At 42.9% G+C, this 24,251-nt stretch overlaps 3 protein-coding genes across 7 annotated transcripts; 1 reads left to right on the forward strand and 2 right to left on the reverse strand.

The window, feature by feature from the left end:
- Positions 1-2,560: 2,560 nt before the first annotated feature.
- LOC104424722 lies at positions 2,561-4,348 on the reverse strand. 2 transcript variants are annotated; one of them, XM_010037213.3, is made up of 2 exons: positions 3,893-4,348; positions 2,561-3,500 (listed from the first exon to the last, which is right to left on the reverse strand). In XM_010037213.3, exon 2 carries the CDS (start codon positions 3,436-3,438, stop codon positions 2,803-2,805), a length of 636 nt encoding a protein of 211 aa, XP_010035515.2. In that variant the 5' UTR covers positions 3,439-3,500; positions 3,893-4,348; the 3' UTR covers positions 2,561-2,802. The 2 variants fall into 2 exon arrangements, with proteins under 2 accessions (XP_010035515.2, XP_010035514.2); XM_010037212.3 differs by having other exon boundaries at positions 3,897-4,346.
- Positions 4,349-5,025: 677 nt separating this feature from the next.
- LOC104424723 lies at positions 5,026-15,097 on the reverse strand. 4 transcript variants are annotated; one of them, XM_039304038.1, is made up of 16 exons: positions 14,466-15,097; positions 13,984-14,095; positions 12,452-12,785; positions 11,599-12,236; positions 11,270-11,430; positions 10,595-10,655; positions 10,104-10,169; positions 9,791-9,876; positions 8,484-8,547; positions 7,194-7,406; positions 6,921-6,986; positions 6,557-6,636; positions 6,354-6,465; positions 5,892-5,955; positions 5,694-5,742; positions 5,026-5,469 (listed from the first exon to the last, which is right to left on the reverse strand). In XM_039304038.1, exons 3-13 carry the CDS (start codon positions 12,591-12,593, stop codon positions 6,450-6,452), a joined length of 1,593 nt encoding a protein of 530 aa, XP_039159972.1. In that variant the 5' UTR covers positions 12,594-12,785; positions 13,984-14,095; positions 14,466-15,097; the 3' UTR covers positions 5,026-5,469; positions 5,694-5,742; positions 5,892-5,955; positions 6,354-6,449. The 4 variants fall into 4 exon arrangements, with proteins under 4 accessions (XP_039159972.1, XP_039159971.1, XP_039159969.1 ...); XM_039304037.1 differs by having other exon boundaries at positions 6,354-6,475; positions 12,452-12,740; positions 14,466-15,095; XM_039304035.1 differs by having other exon boundaries at positions 6,354-6,475; positions 14,466-15,095.
- Positions 15,098-19,720: 4,623 nt separating this feature from the next.
- LOC104427145 (vacuolar protein 8) lies at positions 19,721-23,194 on the forward strand (the record flags this gene model as incomplete). Its single annotated transcript, XM_010040287.3, has 2 exons — positions 19,721-21,551; positions 22,763-23,194. A coding segment is annotated over one exon (1,794 nt), but the record flags the coding sequence as incomplete, so codon positions are not given.
- Positions 23,195-24,251: the final 1,057 nt, after the last annotated feature.

Raw genomic sequence — 24,251 nt, forward strand, 5'->3', positions numbered from 1 at the left:
CAAGATGGAGACGGAATTTTGGAGCACGTTCATTTTGATTTTGTCCCCGTTTTTCACCATTTTGTTTTGGTCTTATGAGGAATTGACAGAATGATTTTGACGGTCCACGATGCTGTTGAGATCCCTTCCAAGCAGCTAAATTACCAGCACGTTTTAGAGATTGTGTGAGGAAGCAAGTCGGCGGAAAATGAGCACCAACATTTGGTGATGGGCTTGGGCATCTTGGCTTAACTCGGAATTGGAAAGCGACATGCTTAGGAAGCATCGATTCTCGGGCCAGCTAAAGGACAATGCTGCAAGATTTAACAAGAATGAAGAAAACTGACACAACTTGACACGTTTCAACTTATTTTGAATAAATTTTTTATTCTCGTGAGATCAATATTTTTTGTCATGATATGGAAATTTTTACAAATAACCAATGCGATCGTGATGCTACGACACAAGTTGACAACTGTAAGGGGAATATTATCATCCATTTTAATAGTAAAACTGCTCGAATGACATGATGATAAAGAGAGATAGGTGGTGGAATTATTGAAACATCCTTAGAACATCATGGGCTTGGCAATTGACCCAATATACTCCCAAGCCCATAAAACTCCTATTTGGTCTCACTTTGGGCCAATCAAGGGTCCATGAGTCATCACTTGATCTATGTCATTCTTGTCTGATCTAATTAATATGAAAGTCAATACCAAAGAGCTGATCGGTTTCTAGAACTATGGCATAAGGGGTATCGTTCATGACATCAAACTTCTAGGTAAAATTGGCCGAAATCAGACAGAAAGGATTTTCCTCGTTTGATATTGCACATTTCGTCTTTCAAGCTGATTTTCTTTTCTTTTCTTTCTTTCTTTTTTTTATTAGGGGCCTACCCAATTATCACCTCACAAGATTATTCTAACAATCACCCTAATGTAAATGCATCACTAATATGTCATGTTCTGTCAAGTTTTAACGTGAAATTCACCAAATTTGAGGACTTATACTCTGATTTGTTAAACGAGATGCATACATTAAAAAATTGGGTGTTTCATTAATTTCATGAAGTTTTTTGTTTTTTGTTTTTTCTGATTAAGAGATTGTAGTGGCCCTTTTATTAATGTTTTGCTCAAACCCATTGTTGATTGTTCGTGGTGCTCCCCCATCTTTATAATCAATAGAAGCCTTTATTGCATTAGGACGATGTTTTAAGTTATCACATACTACAAAACCAACCAAAGGATGGATCAAATTCCACCTACTATAACATGCAACATTTCACAAATAATCTAACACATATCATGTCAATTGCTAACACGATACACATAACGATCATTCGACAATTTTTCCCTGAAGTTTGGGTTAGGAAAGAAATTTCGTCCACCCACCAAAAAATTCGATCCTTTCTTACCCAAGAGGACTTCCATATATGTGCAATGTGCATGACTGCATGTTTTCCTTGAAGATGATTGTGTTGGAAGCGAGTCCATGGAAAATGAGCGCCAATGTTTGATGACAGGCTCAGGCATCTTGACTTAACTCAGAAATGGAGAGCGACCACCTTAGGAAGTGTCAATTCTCGGACCAATTGGAGGACAACACTGTAAGATTCAACAAGGGGAAAATGAAACTGACACGACTTAATATGTTTCAACCCAACTAAAATAAATTTTCTATTCTCACAACATCGATGTATAATTGGCCACAACATGGAAATTTCATGAACAGCCAATGCCAGTACATTGTTACAACACAAGTCAATAGCTCTGAGACAAAAATTATCCATCAGTAAAATTGCTCAAATGACATGTAATGATAAAGAGGGATTGATGAAATTATTCATGCATCCTTAGAACATCATGGGCTTAGCAATTGACCAATACGCTTCCAGGCCCATACAACTCTTTCGTAATCTCACCTTGGGCTAGTTAACGGACCATGAGTCCTCACTTGATTTATGTCGTTCATGTTCGTAATCTAATTAACATGGAAGCCAATACCAAAGAGTTGGTTGGTTCCTGGATTAATGGCATAAGTGAACCCGATCAATGAATGAGTTTGGACGGGTAGAGTGGGGTATCTAGGCTAAAATTCCTTTTGTGGGCTTATTCATAATATCAAACTTCTAGGTAAAATTGATTGGACTTCAAGTTGGCCCTGATCGATTATCCAGAAAGAGACTTTGTCTTTCAAGCCAATTTGAAGGGGATGGCCTTCATTTACCACCCAATTATCACCTCTAATCACAAGATTATTCTGACAATCTCCCTAATGCCAATGCATCATTAATATGTTATGTCCCACTAGTTTTAATATGAAATTCATCAAATTTGGTGACCTATACTTCGATATGTTGAACGAGATGCATAAATTCAAAAATTGAGTGCTTCATTAATTTCATGAAAAAAAAATTTCTAAGAGGTTGTAGTGGCTATTTTGTCGATGTTTTGCTCGAACCCATTGCCTGAGTTATTTCGAGATGCTTCCCATCTCTATAATCGACAAAAGCCTTCATTGGGTTAGAACAATGTTTTAAGTTATTAGAAACTATAAAATCAACTAATGGAGAGATGAATTTCACATGGTATAACATGCATCATTTCATAAAATGATCTAACACATATCATATCAATTGCTAACGCGACATACCCGGCAACCATTCAACAAAATTTTTCTCAGGTTTGGGGTAGGAAAAAAACTCCTTCCAACCACCAGAAAAATTCACAGTCCTTTCTTACCCAAGAGGACTCCCATCTATGTGCATGACTGCATGTTTTGCAAGCAAAAAATTGGGAACCTTTCTGAAGTAAGAATTCCTCAAAATAGGTCAAGAATCTCAAGAATGGAACGGTTGCAAATGGGGCAGCACCCGCGATTGACCCACAGCTCCCGCGAGCACACCCTGCAGAACGTGTGGCCGCACGGGATGAAGGCCGCGCCCTTGCTCCTCTCCATGCACACGCAGCACACCCAATCGCACCCCGCGCCGCCGCCGCCGCCCCCGCCCCCGCCGCCGCCGCCGCCTCCGTTCCTCTTCCTCGCCGCCCCCTTGTCCCTCCTCCGCCCCTGCTTCAGGTCCACCCCGTCCGTCTCCTCGATCAGCCTCATCAGCGTCTTCACGGGCCCGGGCCCCCGCCCCCTCCCCAGGTTGCGCTCCGCCTCGAGCGCCGCCGCCAGGTTCATGCCCGAGAGCGCCGGGGCTTGCAGCAGCGCGCGCTCCTCGTCGTCGCGCGCCGCCGGGACGTCGCTCGGGTGCATGGCGGCGGCGTGACGATCGCGGCCGCGCCCTCCATCCGGGTCGTCCGTCATTTCGGGCGACGACGGCTCGGTGATGATGGTGAGGATGGTGCGGGGCGGTGGGGTCCACGTGGCGGCGCCGCAGCAGCCCATGCGCTTGATTCCCAGCCGTTGCTTCAGCGTCTTCCACATCCTGCTCCCATTCCCGCCTTCCATCTCTCTCTCTCTCTACAATTTCTTCCGAGAAAGCGAACGCTCTGGTTTTCCCACGCCAGGCCCTGCAAAGTTGGAGTGACAGCGTTAACGGCATGTTTACGGGGCGAATGATATGGCGAAATCTCGAGCGTAAACCCATGCTGCTACGTCGCATCAGTGCGGGTCTCTTACGGTTTTCTTCGTAAAGGAATAAGTTTTTTTTTTTTCCTTTTGTTCGTCGGCTTGCGAACTCGAGAAGAGAGAGAGAGAGAGAGGACAAGCGAATGAAGGGTGTTTTCTTTTATTCAACGAAACGGACGTACGAATCAAAATGCGTGCTCATGCTTTGCCGCCCGAGCACGAACGAGTTGGAACGTGGGATGAGAACGTTCAGAAGACGAAAACGAAAGGACCCAAAATGCAGGAAGCGTCTGTACTGAGCACGAGAAAGTCGATGCAAGAGGCAGGAGCTTACTTACTCGACTAGAGCCGGATCACGACCCCTTGTGCTTGCATGGGATCGAGCTCCTGGGGAGGCGAAACGGCGTAGCTTTCGGAGTGCGTCACGGGAGGGCGAGCTTTCTGAAAGATTTGTGCAAAGCTATAAGTTGTCTAAGGCAGTGGAAACTGAGAAGAGATTGACCGATGCACCAGCCACGAGGAAAAGGTAACGACAGAGATCGAGAACGACGCGTGTTTAATCATGGCGATTCGGGGCCTATGCCCTTGAGCGAAGAGCCATTTGTAGTAAGCACAACACCCCCCTTTTTTTTTCCGACCCTCGACTCATCATCATCAGTGGAGCAGATGGAGGTTAAAACATCATTTCAACTTTTCTTCTTATTCCAAGAAGAGAAATTGCGGCATGCACGCTGATAGAATCTAGGCAGATCAAACGGCTTGGCTTGGCCCGAAACGTGCATGGCAACCAGTCGATGTAATCGATTTTCCTCTTAAACCCCAGAGCTACTGTCGGGCTTGGAACTATGGTTGTCGATCGAATGATGCGTCCTGCGTGGGTGGGCTCGCTTGGGATAAAAAGTCAAGACGTGATTCAAGCAAAAAAGCCATGAAATCCGGCCCTCTGATTACCCCGTAATTAGCTGCGACCCGGTGTTGAACTTGACAAAATGAGGCGACGGTGACAAACGTACACGCGCATATATGTTGTATCTGGATTTTCGTTCAGGCCATTTTTGGACTCATCTGGGGATGGGGGGATAGTCAATAAAGAGATTAGCACACTTTTACACTCGTAGTTTTTTTTTTTTTTTTTTTTTTTGGTAAGTGTTTCCTTTTTTCAAGAAAGATAAAATGTCATAGAAAAATAGTTGTAGTTCAGAGCTTTATGTAGTTGTATAATTTAAACTGCGCCATGAAGAGGGGAACACATCAGCAGATGAGCACTTTTGGCAAAAAGTAAAAAGCACATGAGTACTTCATCTTCTACAGACCGACTGATAAAAGAATCGTGATTGAGTGATGCCGAGACACCCGATCTGACAGCCCCTAAAGCGGAGAAAACAGGGAAATTAAGGAAGCCGAGACATGGATGGCCATGTAGCAAGGGTGAGCGGGCTCAATGGTATAGAATCCATCTGGTGGAGATACGCAGAAACACATTCTCTTTACCATCAAACTGTCATAACTGGAATTGAAAAGAATAGTATAATGTACAAACATCAACTATGTCAATTTGCAAAAAGCTGGATAGGTAGATTGGATACCTAACCATGATGGCAAAAGACATTGGCTCTCTGCAAATGACTACTTACTTTCCGATTCTCAGTAGACATGCTAATCATACTAATATCAATGCTGTATTGAAATACTTATGCAGCTACAAGTTGTCTACTCTCTTATTCTTAGTCGCCGTCAGTGGGCACAGTCTCCCAAGTTAATATGAGGGGATCCTTCGTCAGGCACAGATGGAGAGACCCATTTTCATTGCCAACTAGAAACACTCGATCTAAAAGGAATCATGTGTACACAGGTTAATGGAGGGTCCTCTGTTTGCAGGCACCTCAAATCAAGGGCTCGCTTTGACACAATCTACATGAAGAGAGACAGACGTCACTGCTGTCTTCATACCACATGAAGCTAATAACATAAATGGACTTAGAAATGGAGGAATCAGCTCCCATCAGATGAACCTAGTTCTGCTTGGAAGTGCTGATATCTTTATTTACTGATGAAAAATAATACTTTGACTAAGCATGAGTACATTCACAACCGAAATTCTGACACAGTTATTCTGGATAAGAAGGAACTCTTACCAATGTGCCAGTAGCAAAAGAATCATTCTCAGCATGCTGTTCTGTTTCCCTGCATATAATGAAGCATACAGATCAAATTTCAGCAACCAAACCAAAATTTTAGACCGCAATCCAGCAACTCTTGTGAAAGTAGTTAAATTCAAAATAGAGTTATCAACGTTATTATGTGTTGTATAATCGTAGATTAGTAGCAAGTACCTTATTTCTTTGCAACTGTCAAAGAGAATGCTGAGGCACAGAAGGATGAACCAGCAATATATTCCTGAGAAGTTTTACAAAGAAGTAAGCCAATGACTTCATTAGGCAAAATCAACCATCATATAAATTGCTTCTGCCCAAAAATGGGGTCGCCTCATTACTGGTTCAAACCACAATCTCACAAAAGCAAAGTAAAATATCAAGAATAAACTCTTCTTTTAGCCCAGCTTCCACAGGTTCCCCAAGACTTTATCTGGACAATTGTAAATTAACCAGGTTGACTTTGCAAGCATGTACAACAACTGCGAAAGCATCACTACAATATTATGCCGCACTGACTATATTTCACTAGTGCTCCCTCAGTTTGCATGACAGTCCAAGAGGAAAACAGCCCGCTAAATTTCAAGATATTCTGGTGCAAATTAACTTCATAAACATGACATGGAAAGGATGGACACTTACATTGGAGTCACTTATAGCCTTCTTGTAACATCAAATGGCGATAACTACGACCACGGAAAACTCGCTGCCACAGGTACTTGAGTGAGCTATGGAAGCTCAACTGCATTCGCTCCTGCACAAGCCTGTGACTCAAAATGAGCATGCATAACTCACAACAGTTTCATCTTCTTTAGTAGTCTTATGTAAGAAAATACATCACATACCATCTCACAAGACACCTCTGAATACCTCGTGACACAGGGCGAATGAAAGAAGGATCCCTTTGTGTATAGAGCAAACCAACCTACAAAAAGATCAAAAAAGAGTGAAAAAGAAAAGGCCTTTTACCTTCCATACTTGACAGGAGATTAAAGAAAGATACAAAGCCAAAGAAAGTATTGGAGATATCTTTGATTCTAAAGCAAGCGTGCAGACAAGAAATATTCCAAAAGAAGCATCAATAACTTGCTATCCAGTGGTATGAAATTTGGGAAAGTCAAAAAATCAAATATTTTGTTAGTCATTTCAAGAAAATTGCTGTGCGCTTGAATATGGATATCTTTGGTAAAGAAAGCAGAATCCAACTACCTCAATTAATGCTACAGCAGATGGATCGTCAAAGATCTCGAGGCTACAATCAGCAAAGTAATTGACCTGTACAGCCAATGCGAAGCAATTTTCATTTGCAAAAATGAAAAAACTGACAGGCAAACTAGAAAAGCTTGCAGTAGATGTGATTCAATTTGCTCATACATCAATGGCAGAACCTACATAGTGATGTCGTTATTCAAAAATAATTGCAAGAAGATGCATGAAAACAAGAAAAAAAGATACTGTTCCAAGTGCAGAACAAAAGAGTACCCCAAATTCCGCATTATCAAGGGATTGAACAAAGTCCAAAAGCTGAAGCTTTGCCCATTCCAAGCTCAGTGTAGGGTTGTCATCAGATGGAGGATGCCTCCAAGGAGCACCAAAACGGAGTCTGTCTTTTGGAATTTGTCCACATCGCACATCAGCAGCAAACTTCTGAAGTATCTTCAAAGCCTTATCCATTGCAGGATTCACCGTGGTAATCTAACAAGAAATACAGGATAAAGTGCTCGGTCATAAAGTATACCAGAAAATAGGCAGCTTGAACTGGTAGAGGCGATACCACTCATATACTTAATGATACCTCTAGTTTACATAACTTTTCTAATACACTCAATTAAGTAAAGACAACCCGGATAAACTATAAAGCAAAACTATTTGATACAATTTGCCATCATTGGTGGTAAAATGCATAGATCCTAGAATGCACATGATACCTCACCAAATCACATAGATGAAGATGCTCAACAAGTTCTTTGATAGCACAGGAAGGTACTTGTGCTGAACAAAATTGAGAGACCATTTAATGTGGCACCACAGTCTGTTCAGAATGAGGAAGCTTGAGACATTTTGTGAATATTGACTACTGGATAGTCCCTACTGAAGAACAAACATATATGGTAACAACAAAAACAAAAACTCACATCTATATCTCATTGCTGGTTGCAAACCTGAAATGTAACTATTTATCTCAAAAACATAGCATGGATGATAGGCAACAAGTGGCCTCTCTAGAGGAATCAGTTGATCATTTTATCAAAGCATACACCCCCTCCATGGAGCTGATTAATTCAGATTGATTAAGTTTGTATTTGCCAACAGTAAACCAATTAATTGGAGACTGATACTCAGGCAAGCAGAAGACAAATAATAGCGTTTGCACACATTAAATACTTATGTACCCATGCAATGCACAAACTTTCTCCTGTACAAACAATAAGGATGCAGCAACTTAACAGAAGCACTCAGCCTATGTAGTCAGCTGGCTAATTTTACCATCTTCACCATTTGCAATACGATTGCTTGTTGCAAGCATATACAAGTGTGTGAAAGGACAATGGAGGCCCCACTGGGACTGGAAAAATTTTGAAAAATCTGTAAGATGTCTGACATTCAACAAACAATTGACTAACAGCTACTATGTCTTCAGTAAGAATAATCAGAGAACTTCAATTTTCTACAATGATTCAATGGTGCTAAGTAGCTAACAAATTTCCACCAGGGGAAAATGCAAATATTCATTGAAAAGAGAAGCAAACACGCAGCTAATTTGGAAGTTACCTGCAAGTGTGCTAAATATGCATCCACAATGTCTTCAAATGTGCTATTCTTGTCACTTATAACCCTGTGTTGTTGTAGAAGGTACAAACCATTATGCGATGGCAATATAGAAAGATACAGCACTGTTCAATTATCAAAAGCACAAACATGAAACTACATTTCATGATATGCTTCCACAATATCTTTTCTATACGGAAACATGAGCTGCTGCTAGATAGCTTTATATGGTGTTGTAAATTTACAAATCATGCAAGAATTCTAATTTAAGTAGTTATAAAGCTCTTTTGCCAGATCATGATCAGTCGGCAAGGTAGCCACTTTAGAATAAGGTGACTGGTGATTTCTGACCTCTGATCTATGCACGCTGACAGAGAAGTCATCTAATGGAAGGTACAAGAACTTGTTGAGCAGGATAACCAGCACATGCATTTAAAAGTATCTGGTAATTAATTCCAAGCTGACCACGTGATTATGAACAACTTAAGAGGTTGTACAGTCTAAAAACTCCTTTCTCAATATCATTTAACATGTTTTAGTTCTCCAAGTTTTTAACATCTCAGCTTATCGTAAGGAAAAAACCGATGCATTACCAGTTTCCACCAGTGCAATCTTTCATCAAAAGACAATCAAGGATTGCCTAAAACAATTAGCCATGACCACTTATGGATATATATATTCAGCATGAAATAAAATTTTCATGTCATGGAACTGGAAGTGAATAAATAACTTGGACATCCCTCTTATAAATTGATAATCATACAATTCCTTGCACTTTTGATAGGTGAACTGATTGAAGATATCTTTGATTTAGCAAAGACAGAGAACCAGGAAGTAAAGGTTCATTGAAGAGAAATCAGGCAGGAGCAAACAGCTAGTACAAAAGCAAATATCAATGTTTCAGCCCATGGAAGAGTAGGATATGACAACCTTCGTAGAAGCAGGTAGATCTAACCCATAAAATTAACTGCTGGATGCAGAAAGGTTGATGGCTTCTAGAACCACTAGAAACGATTGCCCTAAATGAGAGGAGTTTCAAACATGTGCCTTCTTCACAAGAACCAAGAAAAGTAGCACAAAGGGGCACATAGCTTAAGTTTGAGGATGAGCAAAAAGAAAAATGATGCAGACATGTCAAAGAACAAATTCCAACAACTAAGAGATATTGCAGGGATTTTTGAACTAGATATGCTTACAGCATAAAATAACATATACAGCTATTGGAAAGACCATCGCACATACTCTTCTAAAGTGAACAACAGCAGGAGCATCAAAGATTACACTTGTGCTCTTCTAGGAAAAAAACATACCTATTATAGAAATTGCTTTGTTTGAGTGTGTAGAGCTCGAAGAGGTGGCGAGGATTTGACCCAAGCACCTCAGAAATCACCAACCACTACATTCATCACAAAAAAAACTGTTAAAATGGTAGACCATGTCATAAAAAATTATGACGATGCTACCGAATTATGCATGTTAGAACAAAACGTAGTGATGTGAATTAATTAGTGACTGACTAATGTCCAAAACTGCTATTTTCATTTTGATCTCTAGAGTCATTATCCATCACAGTAAAAGTTATCTATGAACTACGTTACCCATATAGTCATCAGATCTTCTCACCTCTGAATTGCTGAAGAAATTTGCCACCATATGCATTTTAGCTTCTTGTGGAGTCCAGCCAAAGGTCTACAAATAGTAGAAACAAAACAAAGTTGAATCACTCATAGTTAAGAGATTATAATGTACTGACTGCCCTATATGGAAAAGTGTGAGCTCTTGAACCACTTTGTGCAGTATTTATCAACTAGTGGTAAGTCTAATTCTTAACAGCTGGAAAAAGGATTAATATGTAGAACACTTTCAGAGAAATTAGATTGAGTAAACTAGGCTCTAAGTCAGATATCTTCATTACTAAAAGGATTTTACAAAAAAACTCAATTTCTTTTAAGGACTCATGACAGGAAACTTTTGCCAACTGTGGGTTGTGTGAAGTGAACTTTCATAAAGCAATGCTACTATTTCATGCTTCAGCAAGCACGTCTTTCATTTGAACTCGAACTCATACCAAGTCATTCACATCTAGTCACACGGTAATGTTTAACATTGAGTACCTCACGGGAGATGAATATGTCCGGAAACCCAAAATCCATGAAAGCTCTGTAGGAGTAGTAGCTGAGGCATCACGTTTCAAGTCAGAATAAAGATATATAAACAAATTGAAAAGTAAATAAATCTTAAAATAGAGTCAAACGGAATAGAATCAAAACGATCTTATGACAAGGATGATCAGCACCCGTCTTAATCAATGTAGAGTTCAATGAATTAACTGATCCACTGGCAGGTACAGGAATCTGAAGAATGTATACTCAAATTGCCAAAACTAATCTGTTTCTTTTTTATTAACTGTATTGCATATCAGGAATTACATTTAGAAAATCCTAAGCATTAGCAGGAAGGATTACACAAGGACAAATCTGCCATGTATCCATGTGTCCTATGCAATTCGTAACTTCTAGGGTTGCTTGTTGTGAAAAACTTCTAATTGTTTTACAAGCAATTACAGTACTGGTAGTCAACCATGTAAATGAGGATGCTCAACCAGGAGAAAATCAAATTGAAAATCTTAATGTCAAGCGACAGGAAACTTATTACAAATATCATTTTGACTTGCATTGTACACAATCTATTCCAAACAAGTAAAATGAAAAATATGTAAGTTACATATCATTTCATTATCTACATAGGCAGACGAATTTGTGAACACCAGTCACAGAGGAACCAATTACCTATCAGAAGTGATGAGTATAACTGGTAGGCATCTCTCATTTGCACCTAAAGCAATTATTCTCCATATCAAACTGTCATGGTACATTGATGCACTAACTGATGAATCATCAGTCAAGATAGCATGTCTTAGCACATCTATGTTGTTGATCACCAACTTGGGCTGCCAAATTTAATGGAAGCAAATTGTTAGAGCACAGCGCCAATCAAAAGTTAAATTACATGCATAGCCAAACTAAGTAGACAATGTTATTGTTTTATACCATGACACATAAACTGTCAGAGGATGTGAAGGCAAGAAATAAATAAACTCCATATTCTCCACACATACCTGAAAATGATCTAGTTCAGCAGCTTGTGACAGCAGTTCCAACAGTAAACACGGCCAATCAGTACAGGAATGTGCTAGAGACCTTGAAAACGCACCAGTCTGATTCAGATGTGCAATTGCCTTACTCCTCCACCCATGCTGAAGCTTAATGACCTCCTTGGCTAGCTTCAATGCAACAATGGCCTCTCGCAAATAAGAAGCCTCCTCGACCGACAAACTCCTTCCCTTCTCCTTCAATCCCAAAATACCATCAATCTCTTTGGCATTGCATTGAGTAGACAGCGTGAAAACTGCCCGACTCCACAATGCAGAACCAGTAACCTTTTCCGAAACCACAGTCTTCGAAGCATGATTGCTCTCAAGAATCCGTCGAAGCGCTGTGTTCAGGCCATGCCATTTTTTCATAGTCGTGAATATCTGCTGAGAAGTTATGGTACCGAGCTTGACACCCTTTTCCACCATGGATTCGAGGCATTGTTCGAGCTGATTCTGGAGAGTCGCTAGATTGGGCAGATCGCAATTCGACCAAGAATACCACGGGAACGAGCCATTGTGCTGCGGGTGGTGATCCTTGATCGATTGAGCCAAGTCCACGTATCCAGTGACGTGAACACCTTTATTCCACTCGCCGAGGAGTCCTGGCAAAAGAGAGAAAACCATGAAGCATTAACCAAACACAAATCAATCCCATTTTTCGTCATCCTATTCCCGATCACAGCGTACGCTAAAGAAAGACCCAACAACCAATTTGCAAATATCGCACTGCCCATGTCCAAAAAAACCGACTTTTGCCCGCCTACTGTTCGACGAAAGTCCAGAGAGAGATAAGAGGATGAGGAGGAAGACCAATTACTTTCGAGGATGAGGGTGGTCTTGCCGACGCCTCTAGGGCCGTGGAGGATGAGGGGCTGAGGGACGCGGTGGTGCTGAGCATGGTTGTTGAGGACCGTCTCCATCAAAGGCCTGGGAATTATCCTCCACGCTTTGTGCACCATTTCCTTCTTCTTCTTCTTCTTCTTCTTCTTCTTCTGCTGCTGCTGCTGCTTGATTCGGCGAGATCAAACGAGTGCCGCAGTGTCTTCTTCTGAGTTTCTTAAACCCCGACTGCTGTCTGGTTCAGGTGGCGTGAAGGGTTTTGGCGGCTGCACGGGTCGTTGGAGTTAAAGCCTTAGCTGTTTTCCGCGCTCCTTCCCTCCAAATTGACGTGATGATTGAACTTTTATTAGGGTCTATTTTCATTTCATGGACATGCTTGCTATTGGTAAATTAGAAGTTAATTTCGACCAAAAAATATGGAAGCTAATTTTGGATAATCCCAAGAGGAAAATAGTGTAGAAGGCATCGCCATAAGTATAGATATCGAGACTCTGCTTATTTCGTAAAAAAAAAAATGAATGATTTGAAACATTTCTTTGAAAAATAAATATCACATCGCTTGCCATTTACCAATAATAATTTATATCTAAATATTTTCGTATGTGATGAAAATTTTTTTTATTTCGTAAATTTTTTTTTTTAAGTGATACAATCGATTTTTTTAAGAAAAGTATTTTCCTCGGGAATTTAAAAACCCAATGCAAGTTGGTATGGCAAATGCAAAATGATGAGACTGCCACTGTAAGTGGTCCAAGACTTGATTTGCAAATCCAACATCACAAGATTTAGTCTATCATCAATCTGAAGAAGTCTTTATTAGTTTGCCAAAAATGAATTAGGGCGATTTTGGGTTATCGCACCTAACGAGGTTGTAGTAATAGACTTTCCTAGAAACTTATACCTTAACTTATAGGGCGTAATACCCTTAAGTTTAGCTTTAGTCTCTCAATTCTATCCTAATTTATTTTGTCTCATAAAAAAACCAACTCTTACTTGAATCTTATATTTGCCTTTTTAATATCCCACCAAAAATTGCCCTTAGTGATGAGGCATTTTCACATCAATTTTTCTCCACATTTTAGATCTAAGAGAATGTGTTTTGGAGATAAATTCCCACGTCAGCCCAATTTGGATATGTAATTTGCATAAAAATTAAAGTAATTTGGGTTAGCCTTCTTCAATTGCTCTAACTTTAAAAAAAAAAAAAGAAAAAATTCCTTCCATCTTGCTCAATGCTCATGAATCTTCGATTTTGCATTTAGTAAAATCTTTTTCACGATATCTACTTCGTGAAATTTTTTTTGCGGTTGGTAAAGCCAGTGCATATCCCAAACACTTTATTAATGCAAATAACGTCAAAGCAACCGCAAAAAGATTTCACAAGATCTACATTGGGAAAAAACTGATGCATATCAATGGAAAGAGAAGCCACATCAAACGCGAAGAACCAGAAGAATAAGGACAACGCTACCGTTTTCTTTAATCTGTAGGGAGGTGAAAGAGACTTACGGCGACTTGGTAAGCTCGATTCGCAAAATCCCTTCAAATTGAACCTTTTCTGGCTGGAGATATGCAATTTTTTCGATTCATGTCTTTGTTCAGCATGCTTTGAACCCCTCTGCTGAAATTTGAAAGAGAGAGAACTCAAACACTGCCATCAAATTTATGCTAGGTTTTATACTAGATAGAGAACCGAATCCAACGTTGAAATACTTTTGATACTCCGGGAGCATGGCAGAACCAGGATAAATCAAGCCATGAAGATGGAGTTTCATAGTTTTCTTCTCGTTTCAGAAAATTATGGACGTTAGTGATATTCACTAAACAAAATTATACTACGAAGACAGCTAGGGAAGCAGCTTCATAACATACATAGTATCTGATTCATCTAAACCAGAACTATTGCGATTCTTCAGTCAGTAACCAAGCAGCAAGCATTTAGAACCAAGAAGAAGTGTAGCCAGTCGAAAAGATATAATTACTATGTTCACCATCAAACCAAGCAGACCGCGATCCTGCGTCAATTGAAATTTGAAACCCCTCTCTCCCTAGCACCGAGAAGCTCTGTGTCCGGCCCGAGGCGGCGGCGGCGGCAGCGGCGGCAGAGGCTCAGATTCCCAACAGAAATCGAACGAAGCTGCAGGGTCCCTTGAAGACCAGCGCTCGCGCCGTGCTCGCAGAGAGAGATCCCTTGAAGACGGCAAGAAGACGGCAATGGACGGCTGCGAGACGATGGTGATGTACCGCGAGACGACGGCGAGATGACGGCGAGAACTTGTTCGATCGCGAGGTGAGAGAGAGTGTAGATGGAGAGACGTGGAAGTCGAACCGTTTGCAGTTCTGATCTGTTCTCAATCGTTCTCAATCGTTCTCAATCCTCGTCAATTTGCTTGCCCTTTGCAGTAATTTTCCGTCTGGCACTTCGATCTCCATCTCCAGGAATTGTAGGTGCATACTGTAACTTTTTCAATCGTTCTCAATCTTCGTCTTTGTGGTGCGTCCTGTCCGTTCACGTTCGCATTCGCTTTTGTTCAATCTAATCATGCATCCCATGCGTTCGCGTTCGATTTCAATCTAATCGCGATATGGTCATCGTGTGATTTTTTAATCGCCCGCGGTTGTTGTCTAAGTTGCTGAGAACTTCGCTCGATTTATACCTTCACTTTTGCAGAAGCTGAGAACTTGCGGATTCCATTGTTGTGGTGCTTCTTTTAGTGCTTTAATTGGTAATCTCTTTGATTGGAAGTATTTGGGCTGACGTTTTGCCCAATTATGCTTGCCATGCTTAGCTTGAGTTGTTCTCATTATGAGTCATTGATTGCTGACTTACGCATTTCGGCACTGATTCATTTGTGCTGAACATTGTGAATTTGGGAGAGGTTCGCGCAAATTAACTAGTGAATCAGCGAAAGTCCCATTTGTAACTTTCAAATAGGTTCTTCATGTTTAATGGGGGTTCTGTAGATAGAGGGGCTTGGGATTTGGAGATGGAGACTTTCTGGCTCTTCTTGGCTTGGAAGATGAGTTGTGATGCTGCAAATATGCATGTCTCTTGGTTCACATGTACACTATGTTATGGGCATGGAAGCAGCACGAGAAAGGGGAGCTAATTAGCTTAGTGGACACATCTCTGGATGGGGAACATCATGGTTAAAGAGGCATGCCTATTCAAGAAGATTGGCCTTCTCTGCGCAAAGGGTATACCAAGGCTTCAATCATCCATGTTGACTGTTGTGAAGATGCAGATGGACTTAGCTAAGGTTAATGACGGTGTAAATATTGAGACCTCAGTCACTTTCAAAATTCATGAATCTAATTGTTGAGGAAGGCCTGAAAGGTCACTCAAAGGATTCATCTTCCACTTCATATGGGGAGTCAAACAGGGCCAGACAAATTATCTTTGTGGTCGAAAGATCGTGTGCTACAATGACCTTCAATTCTATCTATGACTGGAGCATTTGAACTTTTATGTAGGTTTTGCATGTACACGGAGAATAAATATTTGAGAACCTGTGTTGTATCAAGGTTCATTCTACATGGCACTCTGGCTCGATTGAAGCTATGGGAGATATTTAATGCCGTTTATAATTTTTAAAGATAATGAATTTCTTTTCTTAGGGTACATGTTATCCCATTTATTGTAATGAAGCTATTCCTTTTTTTAATTAAGAAAGAGACCATTTTGAATTTTTCCATTTGATTTTTTAATTATTGTCAAAATATATATGAAAAAAGTTGCATTTTTTTCAATTAAAAAAATTGAAAGGTAATATTAGGACTTTTCAAATATGTTTTTTTACCAAAATGTGGACAATTTTTTCTATAATATTTTATTTTTTTGGAATTTTTTTTCGTTCTCTTTTTTTTTTTCCTTCACTTCCTTCTCCTTCCTCCACCGATCACCACTAGCAACCAGCCAGCCTCGGCGGCCTCAGGGAAGCCTAGCCGTCCCAGTCCACCAGCTAGGTTGGCTTTCGCCAACTGTAGGCGAAGCTAGACCTCACTAGAGGTTGCATTAGGTCACAGCCTCCGGCAAGGGTTGCCAATGGCTACACAGAGCTCGCCCTTATCAAATCTGGCAAGAGTCGGGTCTTGTCGGCTAGGGGTGAGGCTCAACCTCGCATGGCCTCTAACAATGGCTACCGATGGCTAGGTGAGGCTCACCCTTACCAGTGGTGATGCTTGACCTTGCCAGATTTGACGAAATCACAAACTACCCATGGTTCGCAATGCTTGCCCAAGCTAGAGCAGGTGGGGCCTCACCATCATTGGATGAGGCTCACCCTCGGCTCACCCCACCGATGCTTGCCTATGGTTAAGGCCAAAGAAAAGAGGGAGGAGGAAGGAGAAGGAAAAATAATAATAATAAATTTAAAAAAGAATATATATATATATATTATTAAAATATTGTCCACGTTATTATCAATCAGATGGTCGACCAGCCAACGAACAAGATACATTAGCATAATTGTAAAATGTTTTGGACTGAATTGGCTAACAAACAAAATTTATGATTAAATTAAAAAAATACAATAAGTTTATGACTTTTTGGATAATTTTTCCAAGATTGCACACTATCTTATTCAAGTTTTAGATTTCTTTTGTGTCACGCCGAATAGCAAACCATTATCTTGTCGTCGCATTCATTATTTGCAATCAATCTAATTACCAACTAATACTTTATTAGATAGGCCCCCACTAACTTGACATTAATTTTATCCAATGTAAGATTATCTCTTTATATTATTTTACTATTTTGCGTTTCAAACACGAGTTAAGGAATGGATATAAAAATGAAAATAAAATCATCCGCATTCAAAGTCGTCACTCTCTTACTTCTGTCCTCCATTAATATTTTCATTTCTTTTTATTATCTATAAAACAAGACAACTCTTTTTACACTCGCTTGTTTTCGACTTTAGGAAAACGATAGTGGATTTTATGAAACAAAAGGACGATAAAATAATTTCAAACCCCTAATAAACAACAAACTTTAAATATTTCGGGCTCCGGATTGAGATCCAAAGGCGAAAAAATTTTCCTACTTTTCTCAAGGTGCGTTTGGGAGTGGCCTTGAGAAGTCACTTTGAACCCCTAAAGATCCTTGGGCCAATGTAGGGGTGTTTGGCAAAAAAATTTCAAACCCCATTTAGAAAATGCCAGCCTTCTCGGCATGCTGAGTTGAGGGAGTAAAATAAAAAAATTTCTTCCCAAATTATTCTCATTGGTTTTTTTATTTTTTTGGTTTTGCCCTCACTATTCATCGTCTTCTTCTTTTTCTCCGTGAGAGGTAGCCGGCAAAGGGCAGGCAGTCATCGACGACCGTCGCCGGGAGGAGGCACGATCGTCGCTGAGGGGTGGCTCGATCACCGCGCCATCTAGGTCACGGTGAGGTCTAGGTCGCCGACTTTGCCGTGACCCAAATCTAGGGTGGTAGGGTTCGGGGGAGGACCTTGCCACCCCCGATCTAGGTCGCGCGACCTAGATTCGAGGGTGGCGAGGTCCTCTCGCGACGTCATTGCCCTAGATCTAGGTTGTGGCAAGGTCATTTGAGGTCGGTCTTCAAGGGTTGTCGGAGGTTGCCCGACCCTAGGCGGCCCTCCCTAGTCGTCTTTGGGGCTACCTAAGTCAAATGTCGGCCGCTGGCAACAAATTTCAATCACCGGCGGCCGCTGCCCTTGCCAGCCAATTTTATTTATTTTTCTTTTGATAATTTTTTTTATCACAAAAAGTCTTTTGTAAATATAGTTTTCCAAATACTATTTTGCACAAAGGTATTTGACACTGAACTTTCATATTACAATTTAATAAACACAATTTGTATTCTGAAAAACCTCTTTAACCTAAGGTTCTTTGTATTTTCCCAACAATTTTCTCCAAAAGTCCAACCAAAGGCAGAATAAAAGGTTGAGTGGGAAAGAGCGTCGTTTTATAAATCTTTTGATAAAAGCCGAAAGTCGAAAGAAACGCGTGGGCCTAGCCCAGCCCACCTCGAGGTTCGTAGATAGAAAATAGGAAAAGTGAAAGGAATGCGTGGGCCCCGCCCGCCCGTCGGACTTTCCTCCAATTCCCACGCGAATCGGACGGCCCGGACGGATCACACGGCGCTGTGCTGCGAAAGTGAACGGACCTGATCTAAAGCTGGAGATCGGGTCCGGTCCATTGGAAAGAAGCTTCGACGAGCCCAGTTTCCATCATCGCCATCGAAGCTTTGGCGGTCAAACAAAATCTGAGGGCCCCAATCGACTAGCCATTGCTGACTTGGGACGCTCCAACGGGGACCAGGGTCACAAGAGGAAACGCATGTCAATCAAGTGAATCATGAATATGAATTCACCATTAAATGAATTATTTAATATGAAGAAATTATCAGTGAAAAAGATTTTAAAAAAAAAATTCACATCCCCCCTTGTCGTTTCTTATTAAATAGTTCTCCCTATGAAACTCAAGAAACACAAAGAATATATATCTCAATGTGCCACTGTTTATATGCACTTTAAGTTTATTCTGGTTACTGCGCCATAAATCAAAAGTGCCATTTCCAACCATTATCAACAACATTCATACACCTATCATGCTTAAAACAGCGGCCCACTTTGAGTGTTCACACCAACTCCACATTAGACCTATCAAAATGTATTACAAATTTATTTCTTAATCCATAGTTGATGGATTGGATTGTTATGTGGATTGGTCATGACCATTTATGAGTTTAAAATGACGAACCTTAAAATAATATGAATATTAAATGAATTCACAACCTATTTAAACTCAATTCATGCCTGTAACTCTTTCACTTTTGCTTACTCTGTTAGGTCGGGTATGCTTCAGTATCCAATCATATAATTACCTGTTTGACGGATCTGCCGGACGTTACTTAGCCCACAGCGTTCGGTATTCCCAATCTTTAAGGCCCAAATCGGTAAACCACCCCAAGAAATCCGGACAGCGCGCCGCGTGGCCTTAAGCCCAGGCGGTCCACCCCTCCTTCGAGTTCGATCATTTCGTCCGCACTCGACAGTTTTCACTCGCTTCATGTGCCGACTGGCGACTCCTCCCTCTCTCTCTCTCTGTCTTTCTCTCTCTTCTGAAACTTCTTTCTCACTCATCCCCCCGCAACTCCAAACTTCAACCCTTCCCCCTCCCCCTCTCCTCGGTTGCTTCGCTTTTCTTTACCCCCTCCATCCTCGTGTCTCCCCTCTGCCGCTCCCGCTTCCTTCCTCCCTAAGCCTCCCTCCCCCATTAATGCATCTCCCTCCTCCATCTCCCCCCATCTCCCCCGGCCCTAGCCCGGTCCCTCGCCGGAAATGCATCCCTCCGCCGCCGCCCCGCCGCCCCCGCAGCAGCCCGCCGCCGCCGCCGCCGCCTCCCCCAATCCCTCCTCGACCTGGTAAACCCCCTCCTGTCTCTCCTCCTCCTCTCGTCCCTCACCGTCCGGTCCTTCACCGGGCGGTGGCAGGCCCTCCGCTCCAAGCTCACCTCCCTCCACTCCTCCCTCTCCTCCCTCTCCTCCTCCCCGCACTGGTCCGACAACCCCCTCCTCCTGACCCTCCTCCCCGATGTTCTCTCCACCCTCCAGCGCCTCCGCTCCCTCCACGACCACTGCTCCGCCCCTTCCTTCAATGGCAGCAAGCTCCACATGCAGAGCGATCTCGACATGGCCTCCACCTCCCTCTCCAACCACCTCCACGACCTCGACCTGCTCCTCAGATCCGGCGTCCTCCACCAGTCCAACGCCATCGTCCTGTCCCAGCCCGGCCCGGGCTCCGGCAAGGACGACGTCCAGTTCTTCGTCAAGGATCTCTTCACGCGCCTCCAAATCGGGGGGATCGAGTTCAAGAAGAAGGCTCTCGAGTCGCTGCTCCAGCTCCTCGCTGACGACGAGAAGGCCGCAAGCCTCGTCGCCAGGGAAGGTAACGTCGCTTATCTGATCCATCTGCTCGATCTGAATAACAATAGCTCCGTCCGCGAACAAGCGCTCGCGGCTGTCTCGATTTTGGCCTCCGCCAACGACGAATCGAGGAAGAGCGTGTTCGAGGGAGGTGGATTGGGGCCGTTGTTAAGGATCATCGAGACAGGTTCTTCGGCGCTCAAAGAGAAGGCCACCATTGCCGTGGAGGCAATAACCGCCGATTTGGAGAACGCGTGGGCCATTTCTGCGTACAGCGGCATCTCTGTGCTCGTCGAGGCCTGCAGATCAAGTTCTCCGGCGACTCAGTCGCACGCGGTGGGGGCGATTCGGAACGTCGCTTGCGTGGCGGACATAAAAGTGGCTTTGGCCGAGGAAGGCGCCGTTCCGGTGCTAGTGCAGTTACTGAGCTCGAGTTCGACGTCGGCGATAGAGAAATCAGCCGGCACGATTGCGATTTTGGCGGAATCCGGCGAGTACTTTCGCACTCTGATATTACAGGAAAGAGGATTGCAGAAATTAATGCGTTTGACTCAGGATTTATCGAGTCCGGATGCACTGGAGAGCGTCTTCCGTGCGATTAGCTCGCTATTAGCTTCAGATGCCGTGGCACGCATCTTGTCGTCTTCAACCACATTCATTGTCCAAATCGGCGAACTAATCAAACACGGGAACATCAGATTACAGCAGATTTCGGCGTCGTTGTTGTCTAATTTGTCGCTAAGCGATGGCAACAAGCGGGCGATCTCGAGCTGCATGGGCTCGCTGTTGAAGCTGATGGAGTCGCCGAAGCCGGTTGGTTTGCAGGACTCGGCGACGCAGGCGCTGGTGGCGCTGCTGACCGTCCGGTCGAACCGGAAGGAGCTGGTGAGGGACGAGAAGTGCCTGACGAGGCTGGTCCAGATGCTGGATCCAGAGAACGAGCTGGTGCCGAAGGGGCTACCGGTGGCCGTGGCGTCGGCGATCGTCGGGACGGCCAGCCAGGGATGCCGGAAGAGGCTCGTGGCCGCCGGGGCTCACCAGCACATGCAGCGGCTGGCGGAGATGCAGATCGCCGGAGCGAGGAGGGCGTCGCAGAGGCTCGCCGGAAACAGGCTGAAGACGATGTTCAGCCGGTCGTGGAGGGAATAAGCGAGTTGCGCCAACTAACCACCCCGCCAAACAAAAGGTCAGTCGTCTTTGCCGAGGGTAAAGCGGGAAGTTCAACATTTCTGTTTCGTTCCAGGGAATTATTCCTGAGGACCATGGGCCAATCCGGAGGCGCCATGTGGCAGTCCTCGCTCTGTGAATCTTGTATGGGATTCCGAGCTTGGCGCGTGAAGTCGAAAGGGTCCTCTTTTCCTTAGCGCCTTCATTTTTAGAAATTCTGTGACGGTTCTGCCCCTAGGGTTAAGAGAAAGTTGGGCCTCCTCCACCTTGGGCGGGCGTATCATTTCGCGGGGTCGTGTCTTTTCCCATCAAAACGGCTCCGGTAGTGCTTGAAATGAGCACAAAAACCTGCCAAGGTTTTTCATTTTTAATCATCTCGTTTGTGCAAGCCTTCTCGAGAGCACATCGATGGGTCAAAACATCAAACATACCGCAGACAGTGTCGACTTTTTTGGCCCAATTTAGCGGCATAAAAAGTGCTGTATATCCCATTCATTAGTGCTGTGAATGCCAATATTGGACACCATATAATGCATCCACCGGCTCATGATTCAGACCAGTCTCTTAAAAAGCACCGGTCACATCATGTGATTTCGCTTAGCTTATGATCTTAGCATGCCTAGCATTGCCCTTTTTGATTTGTGATTGCGTGTTTCTGAAGTCAGAGGGGCTAGCCATTTGCGTCCTAATTGTCTTTGCATCTCACATAGTCTAGGAGCTGTAACTATTGAGGGATGAGGAGTTGCGAGCATTTTAGTAGACTTGATTGGCAAGAAAAAAGGTTTTAAATTTCTTTATCAAGCGACAGTCGTGGTGGAAAAAAGAATTGTTTGAGTGGTTAATGTTCTTTTCTTATTGGATTTGGAGGAAAACTTTGAACGCGTTAAGGTAGAGCATCAGTTTCGAAATTTCCTTTGCACGCACGTACTCCTAATCCCGAAATTTGCGGGATTAGCATGTAGTCCAGCAGCCCCGTTCTTCGATTAGGTCTTCAAACTTCACACTCATGGGTTGTTGTCCTGGGCCGCATTCCGCCGAATCTGTCGGGTAGTTGTGCATGTTTTGACCGAATGCCACCATGTGAGAGGGGGGGGTCTAACTCAGATTCTAGACGCATTTCGCTTTTTTATTTCCCTTCTATCGAGTTAGGGACAGATTCGCTTTTATTAACTGACTTATGATTCACGCCCTGTTTCTGACCCCTCCGCTGTGATGATTGTCGTTGAACAGGGGCTGATGTGCCTTCCTCGGATTTGTCTAACCGTCAAAGATGGAAAACTACCCGCCAACACGCGCTCACATGCTCCGAGCTGTCCGAATTCTTTCTTCTTCTTCTTCTTTTTTTCTTTTTTTTCCACCCTCCTTTTCTTTTTATCATAAAAGTATATTATTATGTCTAAAAAGGAAAAAAAAAGAAAATCTCCTTGCCACTAATATTATATTGATAGCAAAAGCATGATGGATGCGGTTTTTAGGGAGTATCCTCGTTTTGCTTTCTCTTGTCTTGTTTCATAGTCCTTAATTTTATGTGCTCATGAAGCTGTAAGAGCGATATTGTCTTATGACCCTTCATATCATACGTAACCGTCTTAGAGTTTTCTCCTGGCTGATTTGTAATGAGAGGAGTTTTATTCAGAAAGAATTTGCTGAGTGTTTCTTCCCGCGTGCACTCTTTTTCTTTTGTTGCTTGCACTTTCTTGACTCTCTTGATGCCGCCCTGATCTCCGCATTCATCGTCTCGTTGCCTTTGTTTGGTTCTTGCTCGGCCCTTTTTGATGGGCATGTCCGGCGGCCTTGACTGTGTGATTTGACTTCTATGCAAACGCTGAGAATGAAAGGTAGGTGTGGAGGGCGGTTGCGATTGACCGATAGAACCTACAATGGGTCATGCCTGCCTTGGCCGAAACCTAAATACTACTGATTAAGAGAGGCACGAAACTTTTCCCAGAGATTTCGCTTTTCATACGTCTTTATCCCAAGTAGGTTCCCTTTTTCTTTTCTGTTGATTTCCTTTTCTTTTTCTTATGTTTTGGGAATCAAGAGCAATGATGGGGCTCATGGGCGTCTATGGTTTGCGCAATGAGCTGGCTGTTCCGTCACGGAGGTCGATTCCTGATGCCTCGTTGGGTCCCCTAATCTCTCTCTCTCTCTGTCAGATTTCTTTGCACATGAATGATTGAATTATTGCGTATCCATCACATACGCCTAGAGAAAAAAAGAAGGGGAATAAGTTAAAGCACAAGGACTGGCCAACTTTCATTTCGCGCACCGATTTGGGCATTCAATTTTTTTCCCTCTTTAAAATATACTAAAGTGGAGAAGGGCACCAGGTCTCAAGGTAGTATAGGGAGGTGGGGTTCGATTCGATTTGATGTTCGTAGAATCTGAAAAGGAGTGAACAACGCGGACAAGAGAGGGAGGAAGCACCGGCGGAGATGGAGGTGAGAAAGACTCTGAAAAGAGACCACGGGAGAAGCCATAGGATACGGTGGGTCCCCGAACAGCGACCTCACACAATGAGCAAAGAACAGAGGAAAAAAAGAGGAATGGCTATAGGGCATAGTGCCTAGTAAACTAGACACGAGTGGTCGTTTTCTTCACTTCATTCTTCAAGATTCTGCAACTGAAATGTTAGGAGGAGGGAGCTCCTTTACAGCTTGTGCATTCAGTTCCCTTTGAAGCAAGCACCAAGTAAACATGACCACATGACGTGCAGTCC

Source organism: Eucalyptus grandis, chromosome 11 (assembly GCF_016545825.1).
Source record: "Eucalyptus grandis isolate ANBG69807.140 chromosome 11, ASM1654582v1, whole genome shotgun sequence".
Lineage (NCBI taxonomy): Eukaryota > Viridiplantae > Streptophyta > Magnoliopsida > Myrtales > Myrtaceae > Eucalyptus > Eucalyptus grandis.